Source organism: Phoenix dactylifera, chromosome 12 (genome assembly GCF_051530095.1).
Source record: "Phoenix dactylifera cultivar Ajwa chromosome 12, Ajwa_hap1_PhDact_Kaust_v1.1, whole genome shotgun sequence".
NCBI classification, from domain to species: Eukaryota; Viridiplantae; Streptophyta; class Magnoliopsida; order Arecales; family Arecaceae; genus Phoenix; species Phoenix dactylifera.
The window spans coordinates 15220647-15244667 of NC_143201.1; the positions used below are offsets into that span (position 1 = coordinate 15220647).

The 24021-nt window shown below is 40.5% G+C and overlaps 2 protein-coding genes across 2 annotated transcripts; both read left to right on the plus strand.

Annotated features, from left to right (window-relative positions):
* Positions 1–2571: 2571 nt before the first annotated feature.
* Positions 2572–4098, plus strand: LOC103717468 (uncharacterized). Its single transcript, XM_008805874.4, has 2 exons — positions 2572–2917; positions 2995–4098. Exons 1-2 carry the CDS (start codon positions 2758–2760, stop codon positions 3645–3647), a joined length of 813 nt encoding a protein of 270 aa, XP_008804096.4. The 5' UTR covers positions 2572–2757; the 3' UTR covers positions 3648–4098.
* Positions 4099–14166: 10068 nt separating this feature from the next.
* Positions 14167–15496, plus strand: LOC103717467 (auxin-induced protein X15-like). Its single transcript, XM_008805872.5, has one exon. It carries the CDS (start codon positions 14738–14740, stop codon positions 15128–15130), a length of 393 nt encoding a protein of 130 aa, XP_008804094.1. The 5' UTR covers positions 14167–14737; the 3' UTR covers positions 15131–15496.
* Positions 15497–24021: the final 8525 nt, after the last annotated feature.

Below are 24021 nucleotides of genomic sequence, written 5' to 3' on the forward strand. Positions count from 1 at the left end.
GCAATACTAAAGAAGAGCAGTCAAAACAAGATTTATAAAAGAAAGAAACTTAGTTTTTGTAAGGACCCATACGGATGTGTATTTAGTCCTACATCGGTTATTCACTGAGTAGATCTTGGAAGTAAGAAACCTAAATAATACCTTTCGGCTAGCCATTTTCGGTGAGGTTTTAAGTTGTTACAAATGGTATCAGAGCGGACCCAGTACATAACCTATGTGGACTAAGGGACACTGGAACACATTCCATTAGAGCTGACCACGGGCCGATCGTGGTATTTGTAAAATAGATTTGAATAGATTTGAACACTTAGCCTGACGAAAACGTCAGGACTTGAACGGAGGGAGTATGTAAGGATCCGTGCGGACGTGTGTTTAGTCCAACATCAGTTATTCATTGGGTAGATCTTGGATACTTATGCAGGAGCAAGAAACCCAAATAATACCTTCCGGCTAGCCATTTTGGATGGGGTTCTGAGTTGTTACAGTTTTCATGAAGAGCTAGGATTTCAATTTTCAAATCGAAGGCATCCTATCAGCTTTGGTAAATAAGCTTACCTACCAACAAAGACAATGCAAGATAATAGAAGGAAGGGGTAGAAGTTTGCAATTTAACCATGACACACTTCCTCACACTTAAGGCCGTGTCTCTGATAGAGCCGATCAAACTTTTCTCATAATTGATGGAGAGCCCAAAGATCAATTCAAAAGCATAGAATGATCTGAAAAATAGAGATTTTTCTTCCTTAGCATGGGCAAAAACAAGGGAGTCATTGGCATATTGAAGAATTTTGGTACCACCACATACTCAAGGGTTCCCAAGGCCTTCAAAAATCCAGGAGAGAGAAGCTTTTTTTGAGCATTCTACATAAGGTTTCAACTGCAAGGATGAAGAGGTAATGGGAAAAAAGGATCCTCTTGACATTCACTACACTCAATCCATTTTTCTGGAAACCCTCTGTGAACTAGGAGCTTAATCAGATATGATGAGTTTAGCTTGTCAAAACCTATGTGCATACATAAATCTTTCTTTTTTCCAGACAGAGCAAAGAAATCTTTGTAGATATGGATTGTCTGAACATATATGGCATTATGTCAGTCTCCTTGTCTGGGATGTCCATTGCTGGTTGCCCCAATCCACTGTTTTGGATCATACCTTGGAACTAATATTAGCCGAAGAGTCTGTTATACTCAAAGAGAGACTAATATTTTTGTGTTTGGAAGAAAATAATGAAGGAATAAGATCCAGAGAAACTGTGAGGACCTATGCAGGCATGTGTTTAGTCCCACATCGATTATTCACTAGGTAGATTTTAGGTACTTATATAGGATCAAGGAACCAAATAATTTTTTCAGCCCATGGTCATTGTGGACTAGGAGATGCTACAGTACGGGCTCATTAAAACTAACCATGGGCCGATCGTGGTGCTTGTGATTAGATTTGAATGGATTTGAACCTTTAGCCTAATGAAGACGTCACGGGTTAAACGAGGAGAGTATTGAACAAATCAATTCCTAACTTATTCCGCTGAGCATTATGCCACCGTTTGTTCAGCTTTTTTTTTTTTATTTCTTTCTTTTCTTATCAGAAAAGAAGTTTGAAGAGTTGCCAAAAGAGAATGCCTCTTCATGCCCCATGTTATAGAGTAGGAGAGTGCACTGAGCTATGTGAGCACCAGCAACAACATGGTAGCACATGAAGAAGTCCAGACCATCCTTACATCTCTTTGTAGGTGTAGTATCTTCCTGGAGGAAGGGTATCATCCCTGTTGTGCGCCAGTTTCATAGACACAAAAGAGTGCACACACTGAGGAAGTACTGTGTTCCATTCAAACCAAGCCTTTGAAATTTCTCCGCTGTCAGAGAGGAATGGTGTCATGTGCATCTGTCTGTTTGTGTCTCTTTTTTTTTTGATAAAAAATAGGAGGGGAGGGGGAGGGACCAGCCCACCCGCGTAGCAGCCCCATTACTGAGCCCCCTTTCCACTAGGGAATGTTCGATACAGGTCGCAGGTTTTCGCGTGCCTTCTCCGACCCGTGGGCTCACCCCACTGGGTTCACCGCCTCACGTGTGGGTACGTCACCCTAGTGCCACCTTGGTACAAGTGGAAGGAAAGCATAACCGCCAACAAGCCAGCCGAGCGTGGGGCATCCGGTCCCCTAATTTAATCGACGCCCGTGCGTTTCGAACCCGGGCAACTTGGGCGGAATTATCGCCCCCTTACCACCAGGCTACTACCTTGGTGGCATCTGTTGTCTTGAGAAGTGCCCATGGGCACATAAATCGAGCAAGCTTATGTATAGTTGTTATTTAATCCATTTTCTTGGTAACAACAAGAAGTGGAATCCGTCACATAAATCTCATATCGAAATGCTTTAATTGTGGTCACGAGATGGATGCTACTGAAGGAGATAGTGATGACGAACTGCACAGAAAAACAAGCCAGCCAGCGACACCAGATGTTCCCAAGCAAGAACCAGAATCTCTAGTTTTCTATTTCTGGACTCCAATCATGCACATTGGCATATTATCAGCAACATGAATGCCGGAGAGAAACCTCCAAACTTACTGTGACCCCGTGAAGCCCAGAGTACCTCCCCGTATCCCCCTTCATCTGGGCAAAAGCACCGTTCACATGCTTTTGTTTCATTCAAGGGTCATCACCTTCCATCAACTCTTACCTACAAAAACAAGCATACCGACCCTCCCTCAAAGAGCACTGTTGCTCAAGCCCTGTTGAGAGGCTTCTCTAAAGCCACCATGAGTCCAAGATTTCTCATTGTCTTTGTAGCTCTTGGTACCAAGTTCTTCTACGTTGAAGCTCTTCCAAAACCCATCTCTAATATCACTGTGATAGGTGCAGTCTTCTGTGATGTGTGCTCAAACAACACCTTCTCCAAGCACAGCTACTTCATTAAAGGTAATTGAAACAGGAGACTAACCCAGTCTTCAAGTCCTTATCAGATACTAGTTCAGTTTTATTTTGATCACTTCCAGGTGCTGAAGTGCTGATACAGTGCAAGTTCAGAGCAAATTCCATGTCGACAGAAGAGATATCGATCATGGCTGAGAGAACTACCGATAGATTTGGAGTTTATAAGCTCGACATTCCCCCTGTTGATGGATTAGAATGCAGAGAAGGCCGAGAGGTGAAGTCCTCATGCCGAGCCAGCCTGATCAAGAGTTCATCCTCTGTCTGCCGTGTCCCTGGCTTGAGGAGATCAACTGAGCATGTAGCAATCAAATCCAGAGATGCAGATATCTGTTTCTTTAACTTGAATGCGCTGAACTTCAGGCCTGCAAATATGGACACTTTAATGTGTAGGACTGACAAGGAACCAATGTCTCGTGCTCTGAACTCCTCGTTATTCTTTTGGCCAAGTTGGCCACTATTTGGACTCCCTTGGCCAAATTTACCACCTCTTCCTTTTCCCTTCCCTCCCATAACATTTCCAAGCCCCTCATCCTTCCCTTTCTCACTACCTTCCTGGCTTCTTCCATTCCTAAAGCCACCATATTTTCCTCTCCCCTTCCCATTTCCACCCATCCCCTTTTGGACACCAATACCATCTCCCCCTCCATCTCTTCCTTCCCCATTTCCACCTCTGCCTCCTTCTACCACAGCCCAAGTCATGTCATCACAACCTTAGCCTCTCCTTTTCTCAGGAGGCCAAGATCTTAGGTATGGTGCATCTCCCCGCCATTCCTAGTTATCACCAGAGCCCGAGTCAGCTGCTGCAGCTTCTGTACTAATTTCTTCTGACCTTGTCATTTCTAGTGCAGCTGATCAGTGTTCAGAATAAGAACATTGCATCAGATTGCATTATCTATCACTACTATGAACATCTGTCCTTAGTATAAAAAGGATATTTATTGTTGCTATTATCTATGGAAATTCATGGAAACAAATAACAGCATGGAAGTTCTTCAAAAAAATCAACCGTCAATGATAAGATGGCTATTAAAGAAAAAGAAATGTGATCACTTGCCTTGCGATTCTCAAAACTTTTAAAACTGGTTGAGATACGTACTTATAATTTTTATTGAAAAAACAGCAGTTCTCTTGTTTCTGACGGTGATAAGATTTAAACGTTTTTTTTTTTTTTTGGAGGAAATGATAAGTTTAAAATGTTCTGCGCAGAAATTTTTCTGATATCAAATGCGAAATTTTCTACAATTGGTACCATTTTCTTTTATTACTAAAATATATAATTGACGAGTGAAGCATTAATTGAGTTGGAAGGTTGAGGATGTGTTCATATAAAATAAAAGTTTAGATATTGACTTTTTTTAACTTGATGATAGATGATTTAGATAGGGTTTAAGAAATTGTTTTTGGCCCAAGGGATTAACACTATGAATCTTACTGAATCACATGGAAACTCAGTTTGAGTAAAGTTTTCATCTTGAAAGAAATCTTGACATATGATAGTGTCAAGCACCCCTTAATATGGTATAAAACAATTCCAGCACCTATTACCTTGGTTCATATAAATGGATAATTTCTAATATATTGGTTGATATACAAATACTTATTGATATTCTTGTACATAATTTTGCTTCTTTAAATAACTTCATTAATTGATAACTTCAAAAATCAAATCTAAAATAGTTGCTAATCATGGATTTACCATACTATTTTTAAAATATCAATATCTCATTCAAGATAATTTTAGATTATGGAGGGCTTAGTCCTTATTTCCTAGAATTTCAGACTAAAACCCGGATACCAAGCAAATGGCAGCATAAGGAGATTTGCACGGCGTGCCACCAGCTTGCGACTAGAATTTGAATAAGATAAAATTAGGTTTAGTTGCTTTGAACCTTCAAGAACTTTTGACATCACCTAAACCTACTATAAAAACTAGAGTAAGGTAAAGAAGAAGATAATATAAAAGCAATTTCATTATTTTGAGAATGGATCTTTTGCTCTCATTACAAACTTTCTTTTATACCTTCCCATCATCTCATGCGGTTACAAGTAGTGTTCAATTATTCCCTACTTACCCACTTTAGTGTCTCTAACCAATTCTATGTTCAAAGTCGCGGTGTGTGGATCTCTCCCGCCTAATCTGTTGTTGAACCTAGATGCTATCCGATTCATTTATTGGGTGCACCCATCATATGATTAATTTAATCTAGTACGCCCATTGGCCCACATATGCATGCAAATATATAGTGCAAACAATGCCTCCACATCCTATTACCCGACGATTAGGAGGATGATAGGATGTAGTTGATATTGACTTTTACTCTGGCTGAACTATAGTATGATGATTCCACCTTATTGGACTAATCTGGATGTGGCCTTGAAGATAGTATTCAAATCATTTACTTCAGTTGTATCCTCCGTCAATATACCAAATTAAATCAAACCTCTTACTGAGATAAGAATTAAATTCCAGTTTTACGGCTACATTCCAACCAGTCTCATTTTCAGTATAATTTGAATAACATCCTTTCTTCGGGGCTCTGCAACCTAGGCCATTAATTAACCAAGTGCTAATCAAATTCAAAATGGCCAAACTCCAATTAGCACTGCTTCCGTTAAGATAATGGCACTCTTTGTTATTTAAATTTTGGTTAAATTAGTCTTCCTTTTTGTCATCTTACTAAGGTCATTTAGTATTTTCCATCATGTGCCACAATTTCTTTGGGTATCTTCTTTGATCATATAAAGGTAACCTGCACGATACGCACGGCCGAAGAAATCTGCGATCTCATATCTTCTTCGTACTCTTCCGTCTTCTCGGCCCTGTTATAAAATATATCTCGGATTAGTTCTTTTCAATTTGGTCTTTGAATAAAAGCTCTCTTCCTCTTCATCTTTCACTTTAACCATAAAGCGGAACTCATCTCCTTCCTCATCCTCAGCCGAAAGATGCAAAGAGTGAAAGAAAAAACTACAATCCTCAGGAATTCTTTCCTCTGCCACCCTGAGGTATTTATCTCAGATCCTTCCAACCTCATTATTGTAAGCCTATCTTCGAGTCAAATGTTCCGCCCTCGGATTTTTTTTCCTAGGACGGACGATTTATATCTGATGAGTACGAATACATCCAATAAAATCAAAAAACAAAATATCTTGGAGTGCCCAAGATAGTTCCCCATCTCCAGCCCACACAGTACTATCCGTATAACTGGCCACATAGGCAGCCACACATTCCGCAGCCCCATTAGCTTCACAGAAGACATGTTTCATGCCGCTCCATCCTTCGTCATGGCCCAGATGTCACGAAGCAAGGATGGTCGTCACCCACATCCCTCATACGTCCTGGATTCATCTGATAACCATGGCCGAGTCATCCTAGCGGCCGTGGCCGAGCCGCCCTCGTTCTTCGTCAATCTTTTTTGTTACGAAAAAAATTTTCTTATACTAACGGCCTAATTTTAGGACCACGATATGGGACGGTACGACCTTGGCCCACCACTTTTCCTTCTTAGGACCGTTGGGTTAATTGTATTTCCACCGTTAAAGAACCAGTTTGGGATAGGATCGGGTTCTGTAATATCATCAAATTTTCTAGAATTCCCACGGTGGAAAATCATTCACTTTCATAAACCGCGATGTGCTTCTGGTCTCCTGCTACGAATACCTTCCTTACATTGCTTCTACTTGAAGGATTCTGGGCCACGTCTGAAGTTTTCATCCTTGCCGATAATTTTGGTTTTTACCTAGGTAAATCCGCTAGCTATACTTCTTACGTAGATTCCTATGGTAATCATACTGGCCCCATTATCCGCCAAGAATTGGTAACCTTTTACCTTATTTGGGTTTGTAAGTATTTACTCTGCTATAAATCAGCAAAAGTGGTAATATATCGGCCAATCTCTCCCTTGTTCGGATTTCACTTGGACCCGAATCAGTTCCATTTTCTAAACTTTAGCTAAATTATCCTTTGTTATAATAGTTAGCGACCATCTACATTCGCATAAAGAAAATAGCTCATAATCATATCCTTAGAAATTAATTGATTTATTTTTATTAAATTGTAGTCCTGTTAACTATTCTAAGTCTGAAATCATTAGCAGCTACGTGCATTTGCACTCTAAAAAAACAAAAAAGAAGAAGAAACTCGGACCCTTGAAAGAATAGGTGAAGGATCATCAACATGGTATGGTCATGCACGATAAGGTTGATTAGGTTTTTTCGATGTCTCAAAATGTGGGCATGGCTCAATCATGATGCAATTTTCCACAACCTAGGTGGAAGCGAGAAGTTTTGAAGGCATTATTTTATTAGCATTTTGAACAAACAATATTTGCAGCTTGTGGATGATGTTCCGAAGCCATTATTAGTCCTTTGGGTGCCTAATTATGCAGTATCAAAATATAAATTGTGCCATAGATGAATTATTATTCAACCAATAATGTAGCAAGCATAATCAGAACAATCAGAGTAAATTACTTTGACATATATGATGATAGCATAAGAAAAAGCATAGCATATATTTCAATAATCTCAACAATTTCAGAGTTGTAAGGCAACTGAGCAGCTATGTGGAATGGGCAACCTTACAAATATCTTGATGCCTATGAGCCGATGTAGCTATCATCAGTATTAGTTAAAGTTTTAAGGATTGTGAGTTCTAATATTAGCAAACCAAACATCTTTGCACCACGTCAGTGATAGATGATGGTAAGTAAGGATAAAGGATGACACCAGGGATGGCATGGCAATGGTTGGAGTCCCTCCAACCATTGATGGATGATGGAGGATGACACCAGACTTATCATGTCAATGATGGATGAAGGAGTCCCTCCTGCCTAAGCCTTCTTATCTATTTGTAAATTGAACTAGATTACCAGTTTAATAAAATGGTCAGGATTAGGCTTTTGACCCATTTAAAAAAACACTTTCCATGCTAGCTGGGCCTGTTTTTACCACCAATTGTTGACTAGCAAGAACGTTCGTCTTGAAATGGTAGTTGGTTTGAGGATTTTGTTGGCTTTACGTTTCCTTTCCGGATCCAAACTTGTAATGTGAGTAAAATTTTTATAGTTCAGGTGGCCAGGAATTTTTTTGATTATATCTTATTGAAAAGATTAATAGGAGAGGTTTGTCGAGGGCACTTTGAGATTAGCTGAAAATTTGAAAATTTATAAGTGTACTGTAGAACAGGGGCATATTGCTTATTCCCACACTTCTATAGTTTTTAAGATTTTGATAATTAGAGAGAGCTTATTAGAATTGGTGGAATCCAAACCCTATCTCCTGGCCCCATTTAGTATGGAAAGGATATATGGTTAGTATTTCTTAATTGCAGCCAAACTTGAGTGCTAGTTTATGCTTCCTTTGTTCCAAAACTATTTGGTTGAATCCCAAAAGAAAAAAAAAAAAAAAAAACTATTTACTTTATAGATTCCATCCATTCCTCAATTGGGACACGGATGCAGCAAGACTAGGGGTGGCAATCGGGTCGGGATAGATGTCGGTTAGGTCAAAAAATTATCAATCCAAACCCAACCTGGTTATTGAATAAGTCAAAATTTCAAATTTGAATCTGACCTATTTTTTAAACATGTAACCTGACCCGACCCATATAACCGATTTATTAAACAGGTTAAACGGGTTAGACAGGTTTTAAACAGGTTAAATGGATTTAAACAGGTTAAACAGATTAAGTGGGTCGGGTTAAACAAATCAGAAACAGGTTAAGCAGGTTTCCAACGGATTAAATAGGCTTTAAACAAGTTAAACGGGTCAGGTCATAACCCGATCCAATTATTAAACAGGTCAAAATGGGTTTAATATGCCAAACATTTAAATCTGAATCCAACTCAATTAATAAACAGATTTAGACGGATTGACCCATTCACGATCTAAACCCGTTTATGTCAAACTCAAACCTACTTAAAGTGTGTCATTCGCATATCGGGTTGATGGGTTGGATCATAAATTATCGTCTCTAAGCAAGACAATTACAAATATTCTTGGCAAGCTGTTGTTCTTTCTTCATCATTGTGCATCACTTAATAAAGTGGGGTGCATTATTAAATAAATTGTGGGAAGTCAAATTCTATGAGGTTTTCTTTGATAGAGAGAAGTATTATTATTGCCATGCAGTGGAAAGATATTATTTATTTATAAGTCAATGACATTGCTAGATGATTATCTAGCTAACAAAAAAGGGGTGATATGGTACTCTTCTAGCATCTGCTAATGACAGAGTAAGTGCATGAATCTGAATACCCCAGTTGGTGTTAGTGTTTTTATATATTAACTTAATTCTAGATTTCTACTGGATGGTTCTGCTCCTGCTAATCCTTAAGAAAAAATCACTTAGTTGAAAATTTAGTTATTAGTTTTATTGAAAATTTTAGTTGTTTCTACTTCCTTGTGCCGGCCACTTGGTTAAGTTAAATAAAGGAATTGGACCTAGTCAAATTTTTAGATATTTTTCTTCTGAAAAAAGCAATCTAAAAGATTATTTTTTATGGAGGTCGGGTCAAAAAAAAAATTTTAGAGGTGGCAATGCTTAACCATTTAATCTATTCAACTTGATTCAAACCATTATAAAACAACTTTAGGTTATCTTTTTAATAAAACGGTGAAGTGGGGATCTAAATTTTTTATCTATTTTAATAAATAAGTTAGTTCAGATTGATAGATTTTTTATCTCTCTTGTATCGTATCTGACCCATGTCTAATTCGATCTAACTCAATTGCCACCCTTGCCGTCTACGGTCAACTTGAGCATGGCACAATAATAGGCACAGTCGAGCTTGTTTGGGTACGAAATGGTCAAAACCCTAACATTTTTACAGCTCAGCCCAAATTAAGACAAGCCAGGAGGAACCTTTCATTGTATAAAACAAGAAATAGTCTGTATTTCCCATGGATGACCAACGTACGCATGAGATATCTCATGGTTGTCCAACTAATTTGTGTCCCAGTCCAAGAAAAATATGTTATAGAAATAAAGTCAGAGAGAATTAAATTAATTATGAGCTCGACCTCCAATATACATTAGCCGCCCGCAAGAAAAAAAAATATATCCCACCGAATACCTTTCTTGCAAAGCGTTTGGGTTCATGCCGCCAGGTTAGAATATGATGCAAGTTGTATTAGTATGATTAGGCAAAATGAATTGAATAAAGTTTAGATCACCATCCAATTCTTTTTGGACATTTTTTTCTTGAATAGAGTTTAGAATATGATGCAAGTTGTATTAGATCAGCTTCCAAGTCTTTTGCACTTCACCTAATGCCTTTCGCTTGGCAATAAACTAGACATGGATTGCATGATCATAGATTTAGCACACAACCCAAAATTTGGAAAATTATGTAAGCAAACTACCCATATATACTACCAAATACGTATTGTGTGTGTTGCATGCATGGTGATCTTCTGTTGCCATGATTCACAATTTACCATTAGGAGGAGAGAGCTAATTATAAACTTATGTGGTCATTATTTTTGATAAATTCATGAAGGTATTAATGCTAAAAAGCATAAAATATTACGAACCTTTGAAGAAAAAAGTGAAATTGTGTAGAACACACCAAGTTTGCATCCCCAGTTAGGAGGTGTTGCTCAAGTAATTCTCACATCTAGAATGATCAATAGTGACTCTTCTTGTTTATACTCAAAATCCAACCTCCACACCTAGTTCATGTTTAGCTTAGAATCGCACATATCTAAATTGTCGCAAAACACCTTTTTTATTTATCTTTTTTAGAGTTCCTTGACAAATTTCTTATAATAAATATGTTTTTCCGAACTGCATCTTGTAGTTTTATCAAACATTTGTTGAACTCTATCTATTCATTTTTGGAGCATGTACCTTTCTTTCTCTTGAATTTTTTGTTTGACCAATTCAGTATTGTTGTTTTTGTTGGAATTTGAAAGTGTTTTAAATTTTTAAAGAGGTGTTAATAAAAAAGATTTGTAGCCCCCAAAGTTTTAAAAAAATTGTTGTAATTTCTAGGTGTTTCAAATTTTATTTGGAAGTTTCAAAACTTTCCATTATCTCTCATTATAGCTTTAATGAGGCCATAAGTATTTAACCGTTATGGTTGGATTACAAAAGGCCAATATATATGAGCCATTCCTTGCACCTAAAAATATGACACAAAGTCTTTTTCTTGCTCTCATAGTCTCTCCCTACCTTCATTCTCTCTTATACAATTACATATATTATTTTATATTTTGGGCAACCGATATAGATTAGGTAATCTGCCTACTATAAACGTGCACTGTAAATTAGATCCGTTGTAAGCTGTTTGGATTGTATCTTGGAGCCATCGCTGACCGCTAATACCTGCAAGTAGGAAGACAATAACAGCTTTAGGACAATGCATTTCTTAGCGTGCCTCTCATACTTTACAGGCTAAATATTTCTTTACTACTATTTTATTACAATTATTAATTTTTTTATGTAATTTAAATATTTTGTTGAGTATCTTGCTAGATCAACAATTTTGTATTGATCAGATTTCTCTTTAGATCTTCATGATATATAAGAACTGTATGGCACTCTACAAAATGCATAAGATTGCTTTTTGTTTGCTATTGTACTTTTAAATATTAGCCAACATGTGTTGCAAGTTTGTAACATCCTTTATTATTAACTACATTATCAAGTTTTTCTTTTAATGAAATCATGTCTTGTTTATTTTAATTCCATTTTTATTATAATCAGTCAAAATGATTAATTTAATCATTGATTAAATCAGCTGTCTTTGCCAATTCGATTACAACATGATCTAGAAGTTAATACAATTATAATGTTATATCACTCCACAATAAACTTACTAGAAATTGAGAAATGTAAAATGCATAATCCATTGTGGAGATAAAGTATTTGATCATCAGTGATTCTGTATACTGAGCAAATGAGACATAACCGATCGACCAAAGAGCGAGGCGCATTTGATTGAAAGTTATGATCCCCCCCCCCCCACTAATTAAATGTTGCTTGGCATGTAAAGCACACTTGATTGACTTGAGGAAATCATGGACAAGTATATTCCACCTATTATGAATGGTGTCTTAACTAGTCCTTTGAAAAAATGATAAATTATGAAAGTTTTCTTTTATTGGGTTTGGAAGCTTCGCATGGAATATAGTTTTCATGTCTCCAAAATAGTTTTGAGTCCTGGGCTTCAGCACCAAAAGAAAGAAAAGAGAGAGCTAGGAATTCTGAACGGGAAATGACAATACCGGATCAAAACATGCTGTATTAGAATAGCCAAATATACTCTTTTACAAATTAATATTTTGTCTAAGAAAGCAAAAGGGAAATTAATCAAAGTTTAATTGGATCAAAAACCCTCATTCCACACTCGATTTATTTATAACCAATTAGGAAGGATAAACCCATAACCAACTTGTTTATTTTATACGAACACATTCCTGATCTACCAATATAACTACTACTCATATGCCAATCATCTATCTTAACAATTGAAAACTACATAAGAACAAAAATAGAAGATTTAAGGTTGAGCATCCAAATGAAGTGAGCCAGAAGAGGGCGAAAACATGATGAATCCTAAGCACATTATCCCTTACAATTTTTTTTCTTCGGTTGCTCTATTTCTTAAAACCCATTGAACAAAGGAACATTTGCACAAGAAGGAAGAACTCCTAAAATCCTGGCAGATTAATTGGTTAAAAACAACACTGAGGAGGCAATTAAAATAAACATGCACTTCCTATGTCTTCTTTTAATATCGATCATTAACTAAGATGTTTAATCTTATCATTTAAAAACCTTCAATGCTACTCTAAGATGATGCAATAAGCAGAACCTAAACTATGAGCACTACCGTGGATGGCTCTCTTTCATTCTTGAAATATAATCAAACACCGTTAGCACGATACATATATGGCACGATAATGAAGGAGACTCTCCTATCTCCAAGATGAATGATATGGATGGCTATCCACGATAGTACAAGACTATGCAGTGCAAAAGTCAGACCACAGAGGATCATGGGTCCTAAAATATTTCCACTCATCAATGTGTCCATCCCTGAAAAGCCACGTGTCAATAATTGAACTCGACGATAGGCACCTTGGTGCAATTTAGTAGCAACCCAATCATGCTATCCTCGATGTAATGATGTTGCTATCCTGGCTTAACCTAGGCCATCCAAGATGATGACAAAGATAAACAGAATGGAAATCTAATGCTATGGTGCGCTGTCTCTTTCTACCTTAATTTCCCAAAGCTCGTATCTTAGTAAATCCACTTCTATCATCCTTCATTTCAAAGTGCAAGGGAGTTTCCATCCCATCACCCCTCACGCCTGCTTTAAGCCTTCACCTCTCTCCGCAGAGCGGTGGGCATGACAATAGCAACATGGGTTGGTGGCCACCTACTCCAACTCTATAAAAATCCCACATTCGTCGCATTGTATACAGGAGGAGTTAGTGGGTGGCCCACCAACAGTTCCATCCAATGTGCCCATGAAAGCATTTTTGGTAGTCAACTTCAAGAGGCTGCCACTTGGGAAGACATCGACGTGGATTTGGCAAATTTTCAACATCAACATTAGATGGACGAGCGTTGAGCTTGAATTGACTTTGCTTTGTGTGATATCAAAAAAAAAAAAAAACTAAAATTAGAAATGAGGTGTTTTCGTATAATACGCCCAGTGATCTAAGAGTTCTGTAAAATACTATGGTCATATTATCTCAAAATAAAAATCATCAGTAATTTAAGATCACCTTAAAATTTTCATTTGGATCACCAAATGCTGCATTTTGATAGGCGGCAGTTTAGTATATGCTTATATTAACAGAGATGCTTAATCCACTGCACCGTTGACATTGAACATCTCTTGACCAATCATTTTAATTTTTAGTTGCCACCTCCATCAGTTGTACCGTACATAACACTGTCGTCCTCATAATCCATTTGCCATGTCCAACGACTAGAAGAAAGACGGCAGGCAACTTAGCCGATTAGGATGGATTCGAATGACCTATAAGTTTTACTTCAAAATTTCACGAGAGCGAATCAAAAGCTAGATTTCCAACTCTCCAACCGGTGGGATACAAAATCTAGGATCCCTTGCTCGCGAACTGTAGGATAGCTCCAAAACATGTATAAAAATAAAGAAAAGGTTACGTGAAAAAATAAACGCCAAGAGCCATTGGCCCTTAGGCGTTGACAATGAGCTATTTAAAAAGATTTGTATTTTTAAAGTAGGCATGGGCCATAAGACCTCTTACCCAGTGCCCTCACATCATCCTCCCATGGACGCAATTGTGATAGATAGCATAGCCAACATCTTGTGCAGTCCTCTTCTCCTCCTCTTTATATTGGCTTCTGTGACTTCCTTAACCACTGCCTCCATTTGTTAGGATTTATCTAGTAATCTCTTCTTCTTAGCTCTTCTGCTATTCCTCTTCTCATATTTGTGTTGTTTTCTTCTCCACCATCGCGAATGATTAGATCCTCAACATCCCTTAAAAGCCATGAGTAATCTAAAGTTCCCAAGAGCGAAGGTTTGTTCTCATCAAGTGTATGATAGAGGTTGAAGACACAAGCTTCCTCTTTATCAATTCTTGCTCTTTGATGTTCTTCACGGAAGAAGTTTTAACATCTTTGTTTTTCTTTGGCTTTTAGCCGGATATCATAGATATCATAGTCATCCCTTTGATGAAGGGAAGTGTATATTGTGAAAAACAAAAACAAAAACTTTATACCGTCTTCATCACACACTTGTTCTTGAAGCAAGTGTTACACGCTTAGCTTTTTGTGAAGCAATCTTAGGAAAGGTGGAAATGGGGAAGGAGAAGGGAAAGAAGGGCCTCATACTGAAGACTTTGGAACGGTGCCGGTCCATCGGAGGCCACCGCAAGGAGGGGAAGCGGCACATGGCTCCTGAAGGGTGCTTCGCAGTGTACGTTGGTCCCGGTAAGGAGAGGTTCGTGGTCCGAATGGAGTGCATCAACCATCCTCTCTTCCAGATGCTCCTCGACGAGGCCGAGATGGAGTACGGGTATGCGACGGAGGGTCCCCTCGAGCTCCCATGCAACGTCGAGCTCTTCAATAGGGTCTTGTGGGAGATGGAGCAAGAACTGGTGGCAGGCACACCAAAGTGCAGCTTCACTAGAAGCCACTCCGGGTACCGCCTGCTAAGCCCATCAAGGCCGATGGTGATCGGTCGATACTAAGAACGATCGAAGCAGCTTGTTATGTTGATGTTATAGCTTCATGTGGCTGTGTTACTATGTACAAGCTATGCAGAAGATGTTTGCTTTCTTTCTCTCTTTTTTCAATGTTTTTGAGGGTACCAATCAACATAGCTAAGTTGATTGGTCCTTCATTCTATGTTAAGGCTTACAAATATATACATATGGGTATGGCTTCTTCGTGTAATGAAGTTCTCATGAGCTGCCTATCAATATGTTTTATTGTATTAGTAATTAGTTTTCAGCAGTAGTTTGGTAGTGTTGTTAAACAGCTTGTTTTGATGCTAATCTTAGCCTTTTATGAGATGAGATGTACTGAAGATGCTGTTTAATTTCATTCCTTCAGCACATGTAGTATACTTCCTGCATATATTTTCCTTCTACTTTGGAGTGATCCAGAGACTTTTCCCGATCATGTAGAATGGAAGAGATGTATGCTGAAACCTAGGGACTAATTAAAGCTGATGAGGGTTCCTCTGTTCTTAATTAAGGCTAATCAACTTAATATGACGCTGTACAATGATTCTTATGATGCGCGTCCTTTTTCCTTGGTGGGTTGTTGGTACATGCTCATTTCCATGTTTTCTTTTTTCTTCTCTCTATTTTCCAAAAGAAAATCTGTTCTTTTTCCTTTGAGATCCATGCTCATCTTTATGTCTGCTCTGTGAACTTCTCTAGTCATTGGTCCTTCGAAAACTGCTTGCCTCCGTGGATATCTTTGGGTATGTTAGCTCTACTGCTTCATCTTATCTAATAATACTTCCTTTACATTCAAGAGAAAAGCTCTACCATACATATTTAGGGCTCAAACTTTGTATGTTCTAGGCCTAACCCAATTCCTCAATGCCAAGGTATCATGGAACAAATAATGCCCTAGGTATGAAGTTTCCCTGAACAGTTGTACTCCTCCCTTCTGTTTGCCATCTGATGGCAATCTGTTCGTGTATTTTTGAAAGATACAATTCATCTATGCACAATAATCTTGAAGTAGTTTTACTTATGCAACTCATGACGGCCCTAGTTCAATTTCTACTTTAGAGCCTGTTTGGATAATTCAGCAAGATTAGGTTGGATTTTCTGCTAGACTCATGGATTAGATAGCCCATTTGGGCGTAGCTCACATCAACCTAATACTTCCCAGCCTGAAGCCTATCAAGGAAACGAAAAAACCACCGTGCACTTTTTTCTTCCTGCAGACGAACAAGTCCAATGGCTATGATTTAGGTGGGGATATGGATGGATCCTTAAAAAATTGCAAGCTAAGCGGGTCAACAGGCTTGATTCCTACAGGAATATTCGAACAAGCCTCAATATCTCTCCCATAAGACTACTCCAATTGATAGATTTATTTTTCAATAGCTTCCTCTCGGGTGTGTACAACAATTTGGCAGCCCATGCGGTAACTTTTTGATGCGATATTTCTCTCTCTCTCTCTCTCTCTCTCTCTCTCTCTCTCTCTCTCTATATATATATATATATATATATATATATATATAACACAACTAAGTTCCTTTGTCACTCCATTAAGTTACCAACCAATCTTGGGATGCTGATAAACTGGATTATACAAGGCAGCAATATTATGCCTCTATATAAATAATTCCCTAACAAGCACAAATATATACGTCATCATAATAAAGTTCTTATTTTAAGTTCTAATCAGCAAAAGTAATTTTTTGAGCAAAACGGTGGCTGATCCATTCTGTTTCATTTCAGCAAAAATAAAAGAAAGAAGCTCTTAGAATTTGATGAATACAACAAAAGGTACAGCAAAAATAAAAGAATCTCGTAGCAACTAAACAACAATTCAAAATAAAACTAAACAAATATGATAGAAGCAATATAAGATATTGCCGCTGAGAACTGACTAGCCCTAGGCACCGCAGCGAGAAGCGAAGAGCTTGGTGGTCGGTTGTCAGCTACTCGAGTCAAAATTGGAGGAGACAGCCTCCAACCTGAAACAGCCTAAAGCAAAGAAATTCTCTGGCTAAAACGTATTCGGCTGAGGACCCTCCGATGCCTAAATCAGCATGGTTATCAGGAGATTGGAGGAGGTTGTCTTCAGTCTATTAGGATATTCTTCTTGCTTGCTTACCTCCTTCGCCTCACCTTTTTTTGTGTATATCTGCTGGAGAAGCCTATCTACCACCAGAGAATTAGGGCACGTGGGTCGACCAAAAGTGACTAGCCTGAGTACGGCCAGAACATCAAGTGTGAATACTTCGCACACTAATGACATCCTACATGTCACATCGGTGGGATCTTAATGATCACTGGGTCTCCTGGTTAGGATGCTGCCAACTGTGGGGAGCTCCTATAGTGAGCTCGGCAGTATGGCGTTGAGCCCACTCAACAATCGCTCTAGATCCACCACGTGTTAGTGTCATGGCTATTTTAATTGGTTGGACCTTCTTGCGAGCTATAGCCAGTTTGGAAGCATGTCATTTGCCCCCCACTTTCGCAACCGAGCCGACCTATCCTGCATAGGCTGCGAAAGTAGTTTTTTTGTAGAATGGCTGCTTTAATAAACATCTCTGAAGAGGATGCATGGTGCCTTTTCATTGGGAAAATGGAGATTTTTCAAATCCCACATTTATGAAGGACATGGCCTTGCTTCCTTCCCGAAGCGTCGCAATCATGGGTAAGGCATCCATTAGTTTAATAGGTGTCTAGGTCTTAGTGGTGATCCGAATGGGCATCTTGGGGTGAACACCTAAGAGACACGCGTCCAAGGCTAGATGAAGCGTCACCTCATAAGGGGTTGCTCAAACCCTCAATAAATAGAAAAGGTTGTAGCTATAGCCCATTCACCTCATTCTTTTTCTCTCAAGAACTTAGAGAGAGAGGAGGTACAAAATTACAGAGCATGACTTGTGCTCTTTCATTGCAAGTTTCTCCTTTCTTGTCCCAACCAGAATCTTGTCTTTGTTTTTTGGTGGGTGGTTCAGCTTTTTTCTCCCTTGTTGTCTTCTTCTCCTCATCTTATTCTTTTTTGTTTAGAAGATACTCATGGACCCATCTGCTGGAGGTCGGTCTCTCAGTGATGAGGTAATGGGTCAGAGTTCTCCTGACCAGGTCTTTGTGGCCTCGGGGGAAGTTCTTTCTTAGGTATCTTTGGGTCTGAATACTGAGATAAGCCTTCGGAAAAAATTTGACCTTGATCAGATCCATATAGCATTTTTTATTTTTGAGGACTTTGTACTTGAGCGCCCTGGTCCTTTAGATCAGATGACTTCACTGAGAGAACCGAATAGCCCTGTATGAAGAGTCCCTGAAAGCGGGGCTAAGGCTCTCAATTCTCTCAATTATCGTCGACCTGTTGGCCCAGTACCAATATGTCCCCCCCAGCTCATCCCCAATGCTTGGAGGATAATTATGGGCTTTCTTTATTTTGTTCGGCTTCAAGAGATCACCCCTATGTCAGAAATGCTTTGAGCCTTCTTTAAAGTGAAGGTCCATCCTCAGAATAAGAGATGTCCTTCTTGTAGAAAGGGTTATAACGTCCTTCCTCCTGGCCTTTCGTCCATCCACAGATGAAAGGGTCAGTATTTCTTCATATCCTCTAATTTCTTGGGATTTTCTGACTCTATAGAGGACACTCGGGAGGCAGGACTTAACCCTCTTTCTCTTTTTGTCGGATGAAGAGCAGGACACTGTTGAACTGCTTCATCTGATGAGGGCTCCACCTTTGGTCGTTCTAATTCGGAAATCGGCCTTGGTCGATGCTGGCTTTGAGTCCCGCCCTTTTTGTCAGTATATCTTCTCATATTATTTGGCTTCTATTTTGCCGATCTGAAATTGAGACTAACTCATTTCTCTCCCATTCTTGCAACCATAATGTTTGAGGTGGAAGAACTCTTTCGCTCCTCGAGGAAGAGGAAATCTGCTGAGAGCAATTCTTCCTCGAGCTAGAGGAGGAGCACACCTGTGGGGCCAGTCTTTAGAATCAAGGAGAAGCCCACCGAGGGAGGATCATCAGAGGTGGAGGTGCTTACTACCTTCCCCATTAGTGCACCATCATCTGCTTTGGCGGCCCCTCTAGTTTCGCTGGTTGCACTAGAGGTTATCGATCCTTCTTCGGCCCCGACAGAGGGGATGCATTGTTTCGTCGGTGGCGGCACCACTGGACTACCGGTCGAGGCATCCGAGCCAGCCTTCAACCCGCCAGTTGGGGGTGCAAGCGTCAACATCTTCACTCAGCCAGTTCTCTAGAACATGGAGTTGGGGACCTTTGTACCAAACTAGTCGAAAAGGGTTTCCGACTCGGTACTATGCCGGGTCGATCCCCGACTAATGTGGGAGATGGTCCAGGTGCTCATGCTCCATGGTGACGAGGAGGAGCTGCGGCGAAGACCGCTGGAGAGCGTGATCAGCTCGCCCTTCCGCATCGTCGTTGGTGGCTTCCAAGCTAAACTTTAGATTGGTCACCTTCTCGAGTGAGTGCTCGGACGAAGAGGCCTTTGTTCGGGGGTCAGAGAGTGTGACTAAGAAAGAAGAAAAGGAAGAGGAACTAGAAGGAGAGGAGAGGATAGACGAATGATTGTATTTACCATTGTTGGTCTCTCTTTTTGTTATCTTTTTCTTTTTCTGTTAGCTCGGTTGTGAGCCAATATTTTGTACTTCTCTTCTTTTTTCTAATAAATGAAATGAATGTCTGCTTGTCCTTTTGTTTACTTGAGGTGGCTCCTAAGCTAGACCTCATCTTGGTCACCTTCTCAAACGAGTGCTCGGACGAAGTGGCCTTTGTTCGGGCGTCAGAGAGTGTGACTGAGAAAGAAGAAAAGGAAGAGGAACTGGAAGAAGAGGAGAGGATAGATGAATGATTGTATTTGCCATTGTTGGTCTCTCTTTTTGTTATCTTTTTCTTTTTTGTTGGCTCGGCTGTGAGCTAATATTTTGTACTTCTCTTCTTTTTTCTAATAAATGAAATGAATGTCTGCTCGTCTTTTTGTTTACTTGATGGTTCGCTTTAAACCAATATGCTTTTCATCTGAAGGGTTGCTCGGTCAGGTACAGGGCTGCTCCTGCTCAGTAATTGCCCTTCATTTCTCAAGATGGTTGTCGAGGTCCCCACCTTGGTAACGTGGTGATTCCTACTTGGCAATTGCCCTTTATTTTTTGGGATGGTTGTTGAGGTTTCCATCTCCGTAATGCGGTCGTTCTTTCTCGGCATTTCTCGCAGGGCAGGATCTAGTCATTCTCTCAGAAAGCTATGTGCGTCGTCATGCTGACCTATGGCCAGAGTTTGACGTGCCTTTCGTTATGAGCAGAGCTTTTTTGCCGAGATGATGAATACATGCACCACCTTCTCCAATCGGGGATATCGAGTCTCCACATCTCGAAGGACTCGGCTCATGAAATATACATGCTTCTGAACTCCAACCTCTTCGCAAACGAGCACTGAACTTATGGTTCCCGAGGAAATAGCTAGGTAGAGATAGAGTACCTCGCCAGGGATCGGTTTGGAGAGGAGCAATGGCGTGCTGAGATAACTCCGCAACTTCTCGAATGCAGCTTGACATTCTCTCGTCCAATAGAACCCTTATGGTTGCCTCTAAATTTTGAAGAAAGGTAGGTTCTTCTCAGCTGACCTCACGATGAATATGCTTAATGCTACCATTCGTTCGGTGAGGCACTGTACCTTCTTCTTGTTCTTTAGGGGCACTATCTCCAATATGGCATGGATCTTCTTAAGGTTTGCTTCGATTCCTCATTTGAGTCACCATAAAACTGAGAATTTTTTTGGAGGGGACTCCGAATATGCACTTGCTCAAGTTGAGCTTCATACGATGATTTTTAAAGTCTGAAAGATCTCGTCCAGATCAGCAACATGATGTTTGGCATATCTGCGTTTTACCAGCATATCATCAAAATAGAACTCCATGTTGCAACCAACCTATTGCTTGAACATATTATTGACCAAGCATCGGTAGCTGGCCCCGACATTCTTCAATCCAAAGGGCAACTTTTTAGCAATAGGGCCCTTTATCTATAATTAACGAGCTTTTCTCCTCTTCCTCTGGTGCCATTCGGATCGGATTATAGCCCGAGAAAGGGTCCATAAAGTAGAGGAGCTGATGGCCTGACGTAGCATCAACCAGCTCGTCCATTCTTGATAAGAAAAACTGTCCTTCGGCCAGTCGGGATAGTCTGCCTCCTAGATGAAATTGGGACAGAGAAACTTTTCTACCTCATCCTCAATCGCCTTCTGCCTTTCGGGGTGAAGCTCTTTTTCTTCTGCCGGACCGGCCAGAGAGTAAGGTCTACAATCAGCTTGTGGGTGATGACTCTGGGTCTATATCTGGCATATCAGAAGCTAACCAAGCAAGGACATTGGCATTAGCACAGACACTTGGACGGTGTCATCAGGATGGGCTCCAATTTGCACTATTTGGCTCGGCATCGTCACATCAAGAGACATAGAACAAAGGTCTTCAGCTGGCTCCTACGCTGCTTCCCTTGGCTATCTCGAGAATCGAAGCTTTCGATGGCAAGCATCTCCCTCAGCTCTTTCACTTGAGCATAGCCACATCGCATATTCGGGCGAGTGCTTGGTCACCTCAAACCTCTCCTACACCACTTCTAGTCGGAAACTTCATCAATAGGTGATAGGTGGAGACCACGGCATGCAAGACATTCAATCCTGACCATCCTAAAATGGTGTGGTAGGCTGATTAACTTTAATAACCAAAAAATCCATCATGATCGTAGTTTGCTATGGGGCTCGTCCTGCTATTACAGGAAGAGTGATGACCCCTTCCACGAAAACGGATCTCCAAAAAAGCCGACCAGGGGGAGGTGATCCTCCGAAGCCTGTCAACTGGTAGATTCATTCTAGAAAAAGCCTAGTAAAACAAAATGTCCGCCTAGTTTTCATTATCTACTAGAATTCTTTTTATATTATAATTTGCAATAATAGAGAAAATTACAACGGCATCATTGTGGGGGGTTTGTACCCCTTTTCCATCAGCATCCGAGAAGGAAATGACTTCCTCTATCCTTGGTCTCTTCATCGACAAGCTTCCTACATAGACGGCTCATGCATAGGCTCTTTGGCTAGACGAACTAGCTCCACTGACAGCTATTCCGCTGGCTATGGTGCTAATGACTCCAGCCGTCGGTTGCTTATCAGGTTTTGCCTTGGAAGAGGGTCGCCTCAGACCAGGATTGGCTCAGCCTCAAGGGTTTTGAACATAGGTGCTAAGGTAGCCCCATTGAATTAGGGCCTTAAACTTATTTTTCAGTTGAAACCAGTCCTCGGTGTCATGCCCATCGTCACGATGGAACTGGCAATACCGAGTCATGTCCTTGGGAACCATAGACTTTATCTTCCATGGCTACTTCACATAGTTGCAGTCATGGATCTCCATGAGAATTTGATGGTGCTGAGTGTTCATGGATGTATATCTCCCAAATCTCTGACAAGGGCTTCTCAGTCGATGCGGGGCTTCTTCATTCCCTCAAGATTTCTTAGCAGGGGGTTCAAGTCATCCCAAGCCCACTTATTTCTTTTCTTTTGGCTGGGTTTGCCCCAGCTAACTCCCGTCATGTCGTCATGGCCTCCTCAATGATGATGTACTTACTGTCCAGGCCAATAGCTCAGCATAGTCTCTCTTGAATCTTTTCTAAAAAAAAAAAAAGAAATTCTCAGTCCACTCCTCATGGCAAACATTATGACCGAATGATTCAAATTGCATACTTCCAGAATGGCCGCATTAAAGCAGCCGACGTAGTCTCGTAAGGACTCATTATTTTGCTACTTGATGGTGAAAAGGGTGTTTGAACTCCTCCTTAGCCTCTTGCTACTCATGAAGTGGGCAACGTACATTCGGTCGAGCTGCTCAAATGAATGGACTAAGCTCAACTATAGCCCGGTGTACCACAACCGAGCTATCTTCCGAAGGGTAGCTAGGAAAGCTCTGCATAACACCGCATCAAAGGCACCCTGGAGCATCATTAAAGCTTTGAAGCTCTCTAAGTAATCTAGAGGGTCCAAGGTGCCATCATACGTCTCCAGCTGCGGCATCTTAAAACGGGGGGAGAGAACAAGCTCCCTCATTATCTTCATCGAGAATGGGGGTTCAGTAGTGAACTCCACATCTCGATCTTGATTATCCTGATGTTGTTGTAGGTCTTCGAGGCGCTGGCGTATATCCTCGAGCTTATGGTCAAAGTTGGCCTCTCTCTTGGAAGCCTAGTCAGGTAGATGAGAGGAGGAATAGCTAGAGGCCGACTCCTCCCAAGAGGGAGAGTCCGCAAATCGAGATGGATCTTCCTGCACACGACTCTGTGGTTGGTTGAGAAGGCTGCGTGGAACCTTGTCAGAGTTGTAATGACGAAAAGGCTGGTCGGGAGGCACCTAGCCCCCACTCTGAGGTGGGGAGTGTTAACTCGAGTGCTCCATGTTCTCTTGATGATCCTAGTTGTGGGCCTCTTCTTGCTGTGGCCGATGGGGGGCAGCTAGCTATTGTGGCCAATGAGGGGCAGCTGGCTGCTGCATGTATTGAATTGCAATAATCAGCACCTTGATCTGTTCAAGAAGTGCCTGAAATTATTCAGAAGTCACCACCGAAACCATTTGTATCTCTGGTGGGGGTGGAGCCCTCTGCGGACTCTGTAAAGAACCGTCGGACTCCTCCAACATGTTCGGCTAGGCATTAGAAGGTGCTAGCCATGCCCTTCAAGACTTCATAGTAACGGAGAGAGATTGACTCACTATCATGACTTTCATTGGCAAACTTCTCGACGAAAGCCATTCTTTCCTTTCCGGCTTGCAGGTCAAGGAGAGCGGAGATTGACGGTAAAACCTCCTATGGTGGTCTATGCCCTTCTTCTAGCGCCAATCTGTTTCCGCTAAGAACCGACTAGCCCTA

Bases quoted from the DNA above. Each gene is read 5' to 3' on its own strand.
- LOC103717468 (XM_008805874.4), top strand. From the start codon at position 2,758: ATGAGTCCAAGATTTCTCATTGTCTTTGTAGCTCTTGGTACCAAGTTC. The intron at 2,918-2,994 runs GTAATTGAAACA...GATCACTTCCAG, and splicing joins GCACAGCTACTTCATTAAAG to GTGCTGAAGTGCTGATACAG.
- LOC103717467 (XM_008805872.5), top strand. From the start codon at position 14,738: ATGGGGAAGGAGAAGGGAAAGAAGGGCCTCATACTGAAGACTTTGGAA.